At 39.4% G+C, this 17,211-nt stretch overlaps 1 protein-coding gene across 3 annotated transcripts in view; it reads left to right on the top strand.

Moving 5' to 3' along the window:
* Positions 1 to 17,211, top strand: part of VPS41 (VPS41 subunit of HOPS complex) — a 178,280-nt gene that overhangs the window by 120,238 nt on the left and 40,831 nt on the right. For all 3 annotated transcript variants that reach the window (XM_045510866.2, XM_074367685.1, XM_045510843.2), the window contains exons 11-14: positions 7,478 to 7,575; positions 12,433 to 12,562; positions 14,024 to 14,139; positions 15,406 to 15,462. In XM_045510866.2, coding sequence (XP_045366822.2) covers positions 7,478 to 7,575; positions 12,433 to 12,562; positions 14,024 to 14,139; positions 15,406 to 15,462 — 401 coding nt within the window. The remainder of the gene's footprint in view (positions 1 to 7,477; positions 7,576 to 12,432; positions 12,563 to 14,023; positions 14,140 to 15,405; positions 15,463 to 17,211) is intronic.

Genomic DNA, 17,211 nt, shown 5'->3' with positions numbered 1-17,211 from the left:
CACTTTTACCCTGAGCCCCTCTGTGTTCTGATTTATGTTTTCTAACGTGGCTTCTATCTGGGAAAAGTCAAACTTCAAATTCCTACTCTTGCCGCCTTCTACATTAGTGACCTTAGTCAAGTTACTTTATATCACTGAGCCTTTAAAATAAGTGTAAGTTGAAAAAAGATCATGTATGTAAAATATTTATTAGCACACTGCTTGTCAGCATAGTAATGCTCATTAAAGGGGACCTATTGTTAATATTGCTATTATATTTTGTTACTCAGTGAAAGAGAAAAACAATGGTTTCTTTTAACCATCAGTAGACTAAAACATTGTGTTCCATAAAACCAATTGAAAGAGAATTGGGGGAAAGATATAAATAAGGATTTACTAAATTATTCTGAAGAAGTTAATACATTTCATCATACATTTCATAGGTACAAGTAATAATCAAGATTATTGATTTAAATTTCATCGTATAGGACTGAATATAATGGTATTAAGCAGGATAATCTAGTTTTGAATTATTTGGAGATGGTCTTTTTATCCAGGCCCAAATAAAATCTTTACAATCTATGCTACATTCTTTTTTTTAATCTTTTTTAAAAATGAAGTTTGTCTTTTTGTGAAAGAATGTTGGATGTTTAAGGAAACATCTGTCATGTGTAACCACCGTCCTGCCCTTAACAGGCATATAGTCATGGTTGTCCCCACTGTTTCCACCCTACCCCCACCCCCAGGAGTAAATTTTCCTACTTTGTGCTGTTTCTTGCTTTGTACCCGTTTCCGTTCTTGCATAGCTTGTGGTATTTTACTTATTTCTTTAGCATCGAGACTCACAATCTCTCTTAAGTCAGAGGTGGACTCTTCGTCATCCCGATGCTTCTAGAAGAATGTCTTGTGCCTAATTGGTGCTCAGTCATTCTTTACTGGATTCAGTTGTTGATAACCCTCAGGGATGTAAGTCCCAGGGTCCAAGAAAGCTCTCTCTCGTTCGTTTTTATTTCAGTCACATGAGTCATTGAGAAACTGATAGTGTGTATGCTTTTGACAGCCCAACAGTATTTATGTATTTGTGATGGTGATCTTGTCCCTGGATTATATCAGGTTGGTGGATGGCCCTGATGCGTTACCTTTTTGTGCTTGGAGGATCCTGGGAAGATGGTGGTAGCCACTGTGTAATGGTTCCACCCTCCCGATTCCTCTCATCGAAATGGAACAGCCCGATCACACAACCGAAAGCCCAGAGACAACATTTACAACAAAACCAGTGACACAGGAGTCCTAAGAGCCTCAAGGTACTAGCAAATGGCAGAAGCCACCAATGGCCACAGGCCCCGCTGTGGTTCCAGCATCTGAGAGAAAGCACAGGGGCCATCTGGTGCCCTGGAGACCAGAACTCCAGAACAGCCAGCGGGTGTTTCTGGAAGAGGCCACAGGCCGCTCTGAGAGGGGCGGGTGCAGGGCTGCGGTTAGCGTGAGGGGCTCGGCAGCGCTGCCGTCCCCGTGAACTCACACAGGGCCGGGCTCATGCGGGAGAGTGAATCCTGGGCAGGATGGGCATGATAGAAACAAAAGAAAGAGAAGGCCCAGGTGAAAGCGGGGAGGAGACAGGGCCAGGAGGTCTCAGGAAGCAAGGGACCAGATTGTTCTAACACCAAGTGAAAACTACAGATGCGGGCATCCTGCAAGGTTGGAAGAGTGATTATCCCAGTTCCTACCTCCTCCTGAGAGATCGGTGACTGATTGCACCGAAAAACAAGCACAGAAGAGTACCAAGGTCAAATCCCAGACTAAGGTTTAAGAAAACGCAATGAAAGCCCACCAGAAAGAAATGCCCACCGAATAGATCACAGCTGTAATTTACAGCCGTTTCAGAACAAGCTTACAAGACATTTTAAAGGAGGGATGGGATGCTTGGAAGAGCAGCAAAAATCAGGATTGAAAAATCTCAAATGAGGCGGCAGAACTCAGGAAATATTGATAGATGAAAGATGACTTCAGAAATGAAGGTTAGACTGGAAGGGACGCAGGAGCAGACAGACACAAAGATAATGCTGTAAGAGAAACAGAAGAGGAGCACTGTGTGAAGGACAAATAAATAAGGGGGAAAAAATGTATGATTCAGTACTGAAGACAGGCAAAGGTGATTCCGCCGACAAGTAGGAGTCCCGGAAAACAAAACAAGACAAAACGAGGGAATGGAATCAATACCAAAAACAGTAATTCAAGAAAAATTTCCTGAAAGTACAGAGAAACAAAACTAGAGACTGTAAGTTAGAAGTGTACAGTGTGTATCTGAAAATGATCACCCAAGAACGTCATCAAAATGTATTTGAGTGAAATTACTCGACTTTAAAGATGGGGGAAAAAAATTGGAGGGCGTCTAGACCGACCCCCACCCTGTCCAGTGCAGTAACCACTTTGCCACTGGTAAGCACTGAGTGACACGTGGCAGGTGTGTGTCGGGGCTGAGAGGGGCTGCATGTGGGATTCCAGAGTCTTACTATGAAAATTTAAAATAGAGTATCTTATTAATAACTTTTTATGTTGTTACATGTTGAAATGATCACATTTTGGATATGTTGCATTGCATAAAATTTTAAAATTTCACCTCTTTTTACTCTTTAATGTGGCTACTAGAAAATTTGAAACTACACACGTTAAGCTGTGTGTTTGACTTGCAGTAATATTCTGTTGGACACGCTGATGAGAAACTCAAGCCTCCCTTTTGGATCAGGGCTGTGTACTGAATTGCCCTTTCTGGATCCAAAGGACCTCTCTGAGTAGAATTTGGATGTGAATAGTCCTACTGAACTTGCTTCCGCTTTCTCACTTGCTTAGAATCTTTCTCTGCTTAGAATCTCGCTTTTTTCCTTGAATTATTTTGTTTAGCATGTCTAGGAATGCTTTATCCTCTCCATCAGGATGAAGACTGGGCTGCAGCTGTGACGTGCAGCCTTGCTAACCTTGTTGTAACCTAAGGGATCCCAGGGCCTTTGACTCACTTTCCAGAACCCTTTGATCTGATGTGTAGCTACTGTCTTTAGTGACTCCGTCTAGAAATTCTGCATTTTTCTCTCCTTTGTTCCTCGCCTCTAGCTTTCACTTTCTGTTTCGTTTTAGTGCTCTCCAACAGAATTTGTTTTTATTTTCTTTTTGATTTAGCTTTTCCAGATAATGGAAAGGTGAGCTTCTGTGATATGAGATGTATATATAAACTGCCTATATTCAACTGGTTTCCCTTTAGACAAAATTTTTTTTCATTAAAATTATTAAAAATGTTTGTTATGTGGAAAAAATTAGAATTTCAGGGAAAATAAATCAACTGCAACTTCAACTGGTTCACTGAAATTTTGAAATAGAAAGGCAATAATTATTTGAAGATACAGAGTCAGCTCATAAACTTTTACATAATTTGCGTATGTTCTTCAGAAGGATCAATATTACCATTCAGCATTTCTTACTTTAAATCTTTTCATTATTATCTGTTCATAAGAATATTCCTTAATACTTTTCATGGGCATTCTGACACCAGTCTCCAACCAGCCCTTCATGGATTCAGCATTGGAAGAAATAAACGGCATCATAGATTTTAAAACAATCTTGTTGCATTAGAAAGTAGTAATGGAAAAACAGCTGCACCGTTCATTCTGAAATGCCTTTTGAAGTACCATTAGTTACAATGTGTCAATTTCTGGTGTACAGCACAGTGTCCCAGTCATGCATATACATACATACATATATTCATTTTCATATTCTTTTTCATTAAAGGTTATTATAAGATATTGAATACAGTTCCCTGTGCTATACAGAAGAAACTTGGGGTTTAAAATCTAATTTTATATGTAGTGGCTGATATTTACAAATCTCAAACTCCCAAATTTATTCCTTTCCACCCCCTTTCCCTCAGTAACCGTAAGATTGTTTACTATGTCTGCAAGTCTGTTTCTGTTTTGTAGGTGAGTTCATAGTGTCCTCTTTTTTTCTTTCTTTTTTTTTTTTTTAGATTCCACATGTGAGTATTATCATACGGTATTTTTCTTCCTCTTTCTGTCTTCTCTTAGAATGACGATCTCTAGTTCCATCCATGTTGCTGCAAATGGCATTAGTCTATTCTTTCTTATGGCTGATTAGTGAAATGCCTTTTTTAAATGCAGAATAACTGTAGACATTTCCCTAAACTAGGAACTCACATTAGGGAGTGAGTCCTTTCTTCACCTGACATCATTTCTGATAGGTATTAATGGAGATGAATTTCTAAATGGTAGAATATTCAGAGGTAAGAGAAACAGTCATTATTTCAGAACTCTTAATCTGTGACTCATACTGGGTATGACTACAATTGCAATTCTGTTTCCTGTAAGAAGATTTCTGTTGATATTAAGTCATTTCAATAAAATGAAAAGAATTATTTAATTGCAACTTTATCTGAATGTTGATACCTTGCTTAACTGTGCCTCTGAAAGTCTTGACAGGGCTATTTTTATATATCACATCTTTTCTTCATAAAAAGCTTTTTTTGTTGTTTGTAGCTTAATCACTTCATGTAATTTCTACCTAAATTATTACTAATTTTCAGTTAGGAAAGTGCTAGGATTTAATACTTAACCAAAAAGCATCTATTACAGGATGTGGAATTGAGAAAATAGATACATACTTCTGCACATCTTTGTTTTCTTTAACACGTTAGGTTTTCTATCACGTTACTAATTAAAGAATGGAAATTTTTCTGTTGTTAATGCAAGCTGTTGAGGACAGAAATTGGGGTGTAGAGGAGGAAAGATTTGCGAAGAATTATTTTCTAGCTTCTCTGTTCTGTATCGCTCATTCATGTAAACCAAGGCTTTGATGTGTATTTGGTTACCTTTAGGGGGTGACTGTCTGATGCTCCTTGTCAGTGAGCCTAGGCAGCTCACTGGCATCCCAAACGGGGAAAGCACGTCCTTCCCCCACTGCTTTTTGCGCGATGCTCTCCCTTGGGTGCCTGTTGTGGACAAACACACCAAAGCCTCATGTGAATCCCGTGAAACAGACCCTGGCTTCCCTGACTGATTGTTCTTCATTCACGTTGCTGGTAAGGGAACTGTACGTGTAGCATTTCAATGATGGAATGTGATTTAGTAAAACAGAACTCAAGTCCAGAGTTTAAGCAATCCCAGGAGTGATGGATGAGTGGATACGCAAAGTGTGGTCCATTCATACAATGGAATATTGTTCATCCTTAAAAGGAAAGAAATTCTGTAATACACTAAATATGTGTGAGCCTTGAGGATATTATGTTCAGTGACATAAACGAATCACAAAAGACAAATATGGTGTGATTCTACCTACATGAGGTATTTAGTCAAAAATCTTAAAGTTGAAGTGGAGTGGTGATAGGGGCTGGGGGGAGGGAGTATGAGGAGAATTTTTAATATTTTTAGTAAGTTTAATAATTTTTTAATTTTAATTTTAATAAATTTAATAAATTTTTCAGTTTTACAAGATGAAAAGAGAATGGGTTTGGGTTGTGATGGTTGCACAACAATGTGAATGTATTTAATACCACTTAAAAATGGTTAGGATGATAAATTCTTTGTATGTGTATCTTACTACAATTAAAAAATGGTTTTTAGAAGTATATTAAAAGGCACAATAAAACTGTATATATCCATTTTTTTTTTTTTTTTGAAAGTGCTCATTTCTGAGCATGTGGTTGTGGTGGAAATAGTTCTCTACTCATGTGATTCCTGTGAACATATATCATGTCACCAGTTTACCGAAACTGTTCTTCAGTGCTTGAGTGAGGAGTTCAGGCTGAGCAGAGGTTCAGGAGAAAGTGTCAGTGTCGCTTTCTGAACTTCCATCCTGTGGTCCTGCCCAGAGCACCTTGGCCACCTGTGCCATCCAACCAGGGACAAGGCTTAAGAAATACTACCCTTTTTAACATTTAGGTTATTGCCTGTTTAGCATCCTTTTGATTATCCTCAGTGTCATCTTGGTGTGAAAAGTAAGTTTTAAAAACAGTTGTATAAAGAGCAGCCGTTAAAGATAGGCAGAGTTAGGTAACACTAAGTGATCTGCAAGGAGAAGGAGAGGAGGAGGAATTAAAATTCATTCCCCCCTCATTTCATCCATGTTAGGGGTTTTCTTTCTACTCTGATTCCTTTATTTTGTAGATGGGAAAAGTTATACCCAGAGAAATCGAAATGGATGGTTCAATGTTCAGTTAATTGCAGTTATAACCCAGATTTCCTGACTCCACATTCAGCATTGTTTGTAATGTGCTATACTGACTTCCCCTGGTTTGGAAAAGATGGTCATTGTATGGTAAAAGTTAACTAAACCTTAAGCTGATACCACAGAACGGTGGAGAAGAACTGAATCAAGAAACTCTTAGAAAATGTGGTGGGTCCAAATGAGAGTTTACTCCCAAATGAATCTGTAAGTGCCATGTATGATTGCTGGAAGAGACTTTTCCCGGCACCACTACTGTATCAGTTACCTTTGCTGCATAACAAACCACCCCAAAACTTAGCTGCTTAAAACAACAGTCACTTATTTAAAATATTTTACAACAGCTAATCATCAGAATTATACTATAGCAATGTTTTCTCTTCTACCATTGAGCCTTCTATAAGATCTTTGCGGTCCATTGTAATTAAATGTATATATGTCTTAAGTGATGCAATAGTTCTTCTAAGCTTTAATGACTATCTTTAATAAGGAAAGAGAAGTTTCTTATTTACTTTGACCTGCATTTCACTTAAGAAATAACAGTGTTTCGTCATAATGTAATCTGTACTTACACACTTTTTTTTTTACTTTAGATAAAATATTAAAATACTTAGATAAAATGTCTTTGGAGAAAATGTTTATTAAATGTTACAACAAAAGGAATAATAATAGTTTCATAATTACAAATAGCATTCTTTGTGACCATCATACCACCATAATGTCCTAATTGTGAAAAACTTTGTTTATTTAAAATATTTAATTTTTAAAAATGTAAAATTATTATCATTACTAATGAGTATTTGCATTGGGCTTTTTGGATTTCAGAGTGTCTTGGTGGGATTTAACGATGTCATTTTTAAACTAGGTCTTATCACTCCTGACCATTCATGCTACTGCTATTGTCAAGTTTGCTTTTTGTTCGTAATAGAAAATGTTAAAATATTTTATTTATTATTGTGTTATTTTATTTTGGTGGTGGGAAGGTAATTAGGTTTGTTTATTTTTAGAGGAGGGACTGGGGATTGAACACAGGACCTCACGCATGCTGAGCCTGTGCTCTCCCACTTGAGCTCTACCCTATGCCCTGTAATAGAAATTTTCCAGTGTAAGTTCCCAGATACTCTTTTCCAGCACTGATTGTTGTCAAGAACGTATGTTTATCTTTGTGTTAGATTTCTAAAATGAGTCTGCCCAGCATACGCAGTCAGTGTGTCCTGTGTGTGCTGCTTTCTGCTGCTCTTAATGGTGAATCTTCTGTCCCTTTTGTTTGCAGCGTCTCAGTTTGAAACTGAATTCCACGTCAGCGGACTGGCACCTCTCTGCGATCAGCTCGTTGTGCTTTCCTACGTAAAGGAGGTTTCAGAGAAAACGGTAATTTTTCCCACCGCACATACAGTGGGAGGTGTGGATTCATTTGTAGCCTTTTACCCAGGTCAGGTTGCCCATGAAAAGACTCAGCTACAGTCTGAGCAGAACTTCCTGATCTATAAAACAAGGTCGGCAGAGATTGCTTTGCAGCCCTGACATACTTATCTTTCAGAAGCTCCACTCATTGGCTGCTTTTGTACCTTCCACTGAGCAAAAGGGAGTCTTTTTTTCCCCCTCTTTTTGTTTCCATCTCTCTTGGTATTTCAGTCAAAAGAAATGAAGGATTCCTCTTGCTGAAAGGCGAAGAAACCGAGCTGACTCTGTGCATTAGCAGAAATGACAGCAGTGGAGTTGATCTGCTGTCACAGCAGGGGTCCCTGTGGTCAGAGTGAATTACAGAGGGCGGCCCATTATTTCCTGTGGTCCAGACATATCTGTTTACTTCCCAGCGGCTCAGTGATTCTGTGTAGCCTGATTCTTGCTTTGAAAGAGATCGTTGCTAAGTCTCACTTACCCACGCAGATGATGGTATGAAACGTGTGGCTCATAGGAAGCAGGGGAGAATTGGAATTTCATTATACGTGACTGTGGAATGAAGCCTGTTTTACGGGCCGGTGCGGGGGGCCTGCATACTCAGTCTTCCTTGGAAGCCTCGGTCAGCCCCACTCCCAGCTTATCTTTACTGTCGGAGTCCAGGGGTCCTGCCAGGAAAGGGTTTGGGGTGGCTTCAAGGCGTAAACAAGGAGAGCTTTTTGTAAAGGATTTTCTTTGGGATGCTGTGTACAAAAGAAATGCAATTGATTGTCTTACCCTTTATAGTAAGTAGCTTCTCCTTGTCTGTATCCTCTCCTTCTTTTACCCCCTTCTTTTCAAGTGGCAAGGAATAAAATGGGGAGATAAAACCCAGGGAGTCCCAGTTTTGAGGAGGTGGCTGCTCTCCAGCATTGCTCTGAGCGAGCACTTGCATCAGGAAACCATCGCTATAGTAACCTGGAGCTCTGGGTGCCCATGTTGCTAGGCAATGGGATGCTGTAGACATAAGTGAACACTCCAACCTGCTAAAATCAATAGGGCTGGCTTCTAGCCCTGTTGCAGGACATCAGTTTATTATTATTTTATTTATTTTTTTGAAAATAAAGGCAAGCATTGGCTCCCGAGGGAGTAAATACAATGCTTTTTGATGAGGAATGTGGAGGGGATTGAGAATGTGATTGAAAGACGGAAGGAAAGAAGCAGCGAAATGAAAAAGGGAACGCCTAATAAGCAATTGACCAGCAAGAGAATGAATGAAAGGAAACCTTTGTTAATAAAAGAGAGTATTGCAAAGGAGCGCACACCAAGAAAGGCCAACCTTATAGGGCAAATCAGAAAATGGAATTTTTTCCGAGGAAGACGTGAGGGTCTTGAAGGTGACTTAAAAGTGCATGTGTCGGGGGAGAGGGTACATAGCTCAGTGGTACAGAGCATGCTTAGCTTGCACGAGGTCCTGGGTTCAATCCCCAGTACCTCCATTAAAATAAAAAAAAATTAGAAGAAGGCTATCAGAATGTCTGAAAAAATGCATGTGCCAGCGTATGTAACTATTCATTTTCTGTCACACTATAAAGTACAGCTGAAATCCTTAAACACAGAATGAACTGGTAAAACTAAGACAGAAGGAATAAAGAAGCAAGCTTGGGGTCAGCCATGTCCCCCTTCTTTCTTTTTTTTTTTTTTTTGTATCAAAAAGACAGTTTACATAAACAAAATTCATTTTTTATCAGTCATAATGTTATCCCCCGGCACATGGCCCCCATTATCCCTTTTCCGTACGTGCACGTTTCCTCACGGTTGCAGCCACAGTTACAGGCTCTCCTGCGTTGCCGTGTTTTTAGGCGCATCTTCCATTCTCTCTCCCTCTGCCTGTACAGCCGCCCATCCTCGCATAGAGTGGTTGTGAGCTACTTCATCTGGTTGATAGAACCCAACTGATGAGCCCGTTCCCCTAACGTTTTGTTTTCCCTTCGTTCGTCACTAAAGCGTGTGTGTTACGAGCTGCACTGAGGGTTGAGGAGCAGAGACCAACAGGACCAAATTCCTGCTCCTGGGAGGTTCACACAGAGGCAGGGCTGTCTGCCCAGCGAGCAAAAGTCGTAAATACTGAGCCGACTCACACTGCTGGTGGAGCTCTTACACATATGAGGGAGCTCGTTATATTGGTCTGGCGAGGTGGTTTTCTTTTAACGTTATTTGGTTCAATTTTTTTTTTCTATTTTGCTATTCTAATTTTGCTAATTTTTGTCATTGTTACAGCAGTCGATTTTTTAAATGTTCAAATCTTCCAGTTTTTTTTTTTTCCTCTCTTTATTATCATTGTTTTCAGATTGAGACAGTTCTCATTTCTCCATAGTTGCTCTTTTGGAATGTTTTCAATTTATGAGATGCAAAGCTAACGTAACTGTCTCTCCGTTAACCTAACAAAATCGATCAAAGGAATCTTTGAAGCCTACTGTTCTGCTGAGGGACTTTGGAGAGTAGGGGACAGTTCTGGACTTCTTTCTTTCTGTTCCTTTCATCTGTGTTTTCTGCACCAGTGTTACGCTGCTTTAGGTTTGTTGCTTTGGAAAAGGGTCGAGTATATGTTTCATGTGCTCAAGAAGCATGAGCTCTAAGCTAAAACAAATTTTATTTCCAATCCATAGTCCCACTTTTCCCACAAACTCCTGGCTCACCGTTTACTTACGTAACTTTGACCTCGTAAACTCCCTGATCTTTAATTCCCTTCATCTGCAAAATTGGGAACAACAATACTTACTGAGGGGTGGTTTAAGGACTCAGAATGATGTGTGTACAATCACCTGCTAGGTTGGTGGAACTGTCATAGGCCCTCAGCAAAGCATCTTTGCCCCTTCTGTCTTGATCTAGAAATGCATTGTCCAGAACTGTATTCACTAACCATGTGTGACTGTCTAAATTTACATTAATGAAAATCAAATAAAATTTAAAATTCAGTTTCTCAGTCAAACAGTAGTCACGTCTCAGGTGTTCGGTAGCCACCTGTGACTCACGTCTGTCACGCTGGGCAGTGCAGACAGAGACCATCCCCATCGTCTCTGGCTGTTCGGCGTTACCAGTGGAATTACTAGTAGCGGCAGTGGTCTGGGGAACGGAGCAGGCTGTGATGTAATTCTGACTCCCACACTTGTAGGAAGATGTAGCAGAGGTGTCTAGGGATGTAGCAGCCGCTCCTTGGAGCTGAAAGGGCTACGGTGACGCGCTGCTGGCCTGGCGCAGAGGCGCCTGCCCGGGGCGTCTCTCTTACATACGTGTGATTGACTTTTTTTTTTTTTTTTTTTAATCTATTTTTTTTATTTTCTTCCTGATCTTTATTATGTCTGTCCTGCCAACTTTAGGTTTTGTCTGTTCTTTTTCTAATTCTTTTAGGTTGTATGTTAGGTTGTCTATTTGAGATTGTTCTTGTTTTTTGAGGAAGGTCTGTATTGCTGTGGATTTCCCTCTTAGACTGCTTCTGCTGGACCCCGTAGATTTTGTGTGATTTTGTGTTTTCATTGTCATTTGTCTCAAGATATTTTTTTAATTTCTTCTTTGATTTCATCATTGACCCACTGGGGGTTTTTATATCATGTTTAGTCTCCTTGCTTTTGTGTTTTCTTCATTTTTCTTTCTGTGGTTGATTTCTAGTTTCATACCATTGTGGTCAGAAAAGATGCTTGCAATAGTTTCTATCCTTTTAAATTTGTTGAGGCTTATTTTGTGTTCAAGTATGTGGTCTATCCTAGAGAATGTTCCACAGGCACTTGAAAAGAATGTAAATTCTGGGTTTTTTGGAAGTAATGTCCTGAAAATATCAGTGAAGTCTAACTGTTCTGTTGTGTTATTTAGTATCTCATTGCCTTACTGATTTTCTGTCTGTAAAAGGGAACCCTCCTACACTGTTGGTGGGAATATAGTTTGGTGCAGCCATTATGAAAAATAGTATGGAGATTCCTTAAAAAACTAAAATTAGACTTACCATATGATCCAGCATTCCCACTTCTGAGCATATATCCAGAGGAAACTCTAATTCAAAAAGATACGTGCACTCCAATGTTCATAACAGCACTGCTTTACAAAAGCCAAGACAAGGAAACAGCCTAAATGTCCATCAACAGATGACTGGATACACATAAATACATAGACACACACATAGACACAATGCAATACTACTTAGTCATAGCAAAGAATAAAATAATGCCATTTGCAGCAACATGGTTGGACCTGGAAATTGTCATACTAAAGTGAAGTAAGCCAGAAAGAGAAAGAAAAATACCATATGATATCACTTACATGTGGAATCTTAAGTTCATCTGTGTCTTTTTTTTTTTTTTTTTTTTTAATTTACAAAATAGAAACAGACTCACAGACATAGAAAACAAACTTATGGTTACTGGTGGGGAAAAGGGGGATGGAGGGATAAGTTGGGAGTTTGGGATTTGCAGATACTAACTACTGTATACAAAATAGATAAGCAACAAGGTCCTACTGTACAGCATAGGGAAATATATTCAATACCTTATAATGACCTTTAATGAAAAAGAATATGAAAAGGTATGTATATTTTATATATATATAATATATATATGTGTGTATGAATTACTATGCTGTACATCAGAAATTCACATTGTAAACCAACTATACTTCAATTAAAAACAAAAAAAGGTCAAAATAAACCACTGCTGTGAAGCCATCCACGACAGGTGGTTAGAAGGATTTTACAAACTTACAAAACCAAAGCGTTTAATCATGGCTAACTAGAATTAATTTGTATCATTTATAGAAATGTAATTAAAACAAGCCTTTTCCCTCTCTTTCCCCAACCAGGAAAGAGAATACTGCGCCAGGCCCAGACTGGATATTATCCAGCCACTTCCCGAGACGTGTGAAGAGATCTCTTCTGATGCTCTGACAGTGAGAGGCTTTCAGGAGAATGAATGCAGAGATTATCACTTAGGTGAGAGTGATCAGGGACCTGACTTGCATTATTTCTTACGTTTCCTCCCCTCCGCTCAAGCAGCACAACCAGGAGCGTAAACTGAGTTGCTGAAAGGCTCTTCGAGACTCTCTGGGCAAGCCTGATATGTTGAAAATGACGAGGGCATCAAGGCCCAGAGACGCCACAGAACTTGCTTGGGTTCCCGCAGCTGGAGGGAGGGGTGGAGATGGGGCCAGGACCGAGGTGAGGGGGCTGTGTGGTCTACTGTCCTAACTGTTTAATGTGACCCCTGACTTATGCTGATGTCAGGCAGCCTGATTCTGTGGTCACCACATCACTCCCAACTTGATGTCCCTAGACAGTGTACTCTGGGATGACAGAAACGTGGGCTTCCTGTTTGTGACCAGATACTCAGAGCTTGGAAAAGTGCTTGGTACATAACTAGTTCACTAAGTATTTGTTGAGTAGATGAATGAATAGTTAGTCATCACTCAGAAAAAAAAGAGGAGAACCATTGCTATATAGACATACCGGGGGCATCTGTGTTTGGGTGTCATCATACCCTTGAAAAATATATTGATGAAAATAAAACAGAATTTCCTTTCTGCTTTAAAAACAATTGACATGTTTCGAGAATATTTTCCGTTCTCATTTTGTCAAAAGAAGTGAAGAAATATTCTACATCTGTTTGAGCAGTTTTATATGAAGTCCTTTATCAGCTGAGAAATGTGAGTGGGTATTCTGGACTTACCAAAAAGCAAATGTGATTCACCAGTGAAAGCAGCCAGTCGGGGGGTTTTGCTCAGAGCAAACTCTGCTACACCCTTGGAAACCCTTCAGAACAGGGCTTATAATTGAATTCTGCAGGAAGCCCTTACGATCAGCATTGTGTACAACATGCTGAGATGACAGATGATGTCCCCAGGGCTTGGGGCGTCTGTCATTTATGCTTTAGATGGCCTTGACCTTGATGAGGAGGAAACATTTATCGCCGACTGTGGGGTGTAATTGTTCTGTAAAAATAGAACAGCACTGTAAATGGCCATAGATAAAGTTTATATACAGTAGATGAATTATATGCAGTAGACACGGAGAATTTGTGCACGATCTTTCAGCTGAGGTCAGAATGTTAATGTATGAAACACAGAATGTTTAAGCCTACCTGATTTTTTTTTTAAGTTTTTTGGTGTTTTTCTCCCTTTTTTCCTTCTCATCTTCTCTGTCTCCCTTTCTCTTTCCCTTCCTTTTCTCTTTCAAATAATTTTACATGCAAATGTTTTTTTAAGCGCTGGACTATAGCCTGTCATTCTCTACCCTGTCTCTCTCTCCTCCCTCCAGACACAGGCAAACACACTTGTTCTAAAGGGAGGAGAGTCTTCTGTTCCCTCTTAAGTTGAGCATCCTAACCAGGTCCCCCAAAACCACTGCTGAGCTTTTTACTGTTGAGTCACAAGTTGCTCTCTCCTCCCTCGTCTCTAGAGTACTCAGAAGGGGAGTCACTCTTCTACATCGTGAGCCCAAGAGATGTCGTCGTAGCCAAGGAGCGGGACCAAGACGACCACATCGACTGGCTCCTTGAAAAGAAGAAATACGAAGTAGTTTTGCTCGTACTTTCTTTAAAGTATTGACATGTCCATAACATAGAGAAGATAAAAAGGGTTTTGTAATAAATCTTTCTTGTAGGTAAATTAGAATGTTCTAAGCTAATAGTATGTAGGAGGCTAACAACTTTCCAACACTCTTTGCAGAAATTAGGGGGGGAAAGGATTCCAAGGAGTTTGTTTGACTTCACTGTTCAACGGAAGAGGAGTTGTTGATGGAGGAAGGAGGTGGGTTAGGTCCAGACAATAGCCATGTTTATTCGGTGGTTCTTCAAGGAAAATAAAATAGAGTTAATATTTCAGAATCATCTCTTTGGATATTTTAGTGAAATCATTTATTTGTGCTTATTTCACGTGTAAAAGTAAAGCTGTCACTTTATACTCGTTCAGGATGGTTTGAACTACCTGCTCTGGTAGAATGATATCCATTTCGTTAAGTCTTGGTTCAGACGAATTTGAGTAGATAATGTCCCATCATGGCTTTTTTTAAAAAAGCAGAGCATTGCTTAACTTCAACAGCTACAAAGTCATTATTGTGTTGGTTTAGTTAGAGAAACTATCTGGCTAGTCTTAAATGCTAATCAGCCCAAAACAAACAAACAAAAAATAGTCCATTTATGTGGTGCTTTAAGTGTAAACACCGGGCATTGATACCAAGTTCATACCCCAGTTATTATTATTGCTTTAGATCCAGTAGCTTCTGAAAGAAATAATTTTGTGTTTCAAACATTTGTGTTAGAGTAATAACTGTAAACTTACCAAAATAAAAAGAAAATTAGAGCTTTTTAAAATCTTACTGTAGATACACCTAAATGTATACATGTAGTTTACTTTTTATGTTTGATCAAGGCAAAGCACCCCTTTGTTAATATATACCATACAGATTTAGAATGGCAGATGGATTTTTGTTTGTTTGTTTGTTTGAACCGAGGAGATTTTGTTCTATTTTGATTTGTGTCTGAAATGCGATTCCAATATCCTAATGTGGAAATGAATTCAAATGGAAATAAGAGAAGTCTTCATTTTGGTTGACTGCTTTTGTTTGAGTTTGAATTCAGTGAGGTTCACTCAACCATAACATTAAAAATTCCTGTGCTTGAAGTAAAAGCCATGGGAAAATGGGGTTTTATTTATGTAAGCTCAGAACTTTCAAACATAATAAATACAGTGTTTATAACCTCAGTATCTTTCTCTCCCACTCCCTCTCATTTTCCCTCCCTCCTCTTCTGTTCCTTTTATGATGCTTATACATAAATACAGGAAGCTCTGATGGCAGCTGAAATTAGCCAGAAGAACATTAAAAGACATAAGATTCTGGTAAGTGTGTAATTTTATTATTTGAAACATAACTTTACCTTTCAATAAGTTATCGTGAGACTGAAAGGAATTTGAAAAGAACAGATTCTTCCTACTTTCGGAGAATTTATTTCAAACTAATTCTCTAACCTGTGAGGTCAAAATATTTCATTGTCTTGAATCAGTTTCTGCTTGTAAATTGGAAATTTCGGTAATTTGGAAACTGGATTTGTGAAGGACACTTTCAGTACAAAGTTTTCCAGTTACGTTTCTTTAAATCATGGGTAAAATCACATTATCCTGAAACTTATCAAAAGAGTGGTTTCATAAAACTAGATTGCTTCCGTGAATCCGTAATAACAACCCAGCTGACTCTGTTACGGATGCTAATCTAGGACATTGAATACATTTCTATTACATTTTGGACTCTGGAAAAATTTAGTGAGTGGAAGCCCATTTCTTTGCTAACTGTAACAGTGAATGTGCAGATGGACAGCAGAAAAGAAACTTTATCCTCTGAGCATGAAGGGTCCTTAGAGATCATTTAGCCCAGGACCCTGGTTTACAGATGAAAAATGGAAGCCTAGTCCGTTACGGCTGTTCAGGTTTCAGCACAAATCCCTTCTGCCTACACTTTCCCCACCTAGGTAGACCTTTCTTTAAAATTCCTCAGAAAAGCCTCATTCCCAAAGAGTATGTAAGTGAAATCACCCAGGAACTGAAAGGAAGAGAAAGAGGGAGAGAACTAGAGCATCTTGTGGGTTTTTTTTTTTAATTATTCATTCAAAATTGCAGAGAATAAGGAAGGATTCTCTAGAAACGGAGTACAAGGCATTCCAACCAGTAGAAAAGTATGGTTGAAGCAAGCAGGTCGGGAGTAACGAGAGGCTGAGCCAGTCAGTTGTGCGTTGGGTTTGGTGATAGGAAACTGATGAGTGCATTTTCCGTATATGTTTTATTTATTCTTAACATGCTTGATGGAGTCAAAGTGAATAGGGGATGATGAGGTCAAGTTGAATATAGACTGTTAGGCTAGCTGTGATGTGGAAAGGAGGAAGACTGTGGCCGGGGACCGTGACATCGTGGGAGGACTGTGGGTTATGGTGGGTGTTTTGTGTAAGAGAGAGACTTAACGTGCTCATGCTAAGGGAAAAGAGATAAAGTCAGGTGGAGGTTAATGGAGCACAGAGAAAGAGGATGCATGGGCAAGTAAGCTCCACAGTGGGGAGGGGCATGGACCTGGGGAGAAGGGTCGGAGAAACTGACTTCTGCACACAAAGCATCACTTCTCTGAACCTGGACAGAAAGACTCACCATAGATCCTGTGCTATGCGATCTGTTTTCAGAGAAATAAAGTTAAGCACCCTTTCTTCACTCCATAGCTCCAGTAGATTTGAAATATGATTTCCTACAGAATAGTTTCTTTCTTAGCGTAAAGAAGCCTGATAAGCTAAGAACGATGAGTATTTCCCTTGGGGGAGGGTGTAGCTCAGTGGTAGAGCACGTGCTTAGCATGCACGAGGTCCAGGGTTCAATCCCCAGCACCTCCATTTAAAAAAAAGAAAATTAAAAAAAAAATTCTTTTAGAAAGAGTATTTCCCTTTACTCTTGAAATGGGCACATCCTATGTGTTAATTATGCCTAGACTTTTTTCTCCTAGGACAAGGCAGGCAGAGAGAGAAATGGGTTCCTACATGTCTGCCATCCAGGAAGAAGTTCCACAGAAATTTCTTTGCGCATAAAGTAGAACTTGAAGTCCAAGTTTTGTTC

The sequence above is a fragment of the Camelus bactrianus genome, chromosome 7, assembly GCF_048773025.1.
Source record: "Camelus bactrianus isolate YW-2024 breed Bactrian camel chromosome 7, ASM4877302v1, whole genome shotgun sequence".
NCBI classification, from domain to species: Eukaryota; Metazoa; Chordata; class Mammalia; order Artiodactyla; family Camelidae; genus Camelus; species Camelus bactrianus.
Note: the sequence above shows the minus strand (reverse complement) of the source record. Positions and strands in the feature narration are given on the sequence as shown.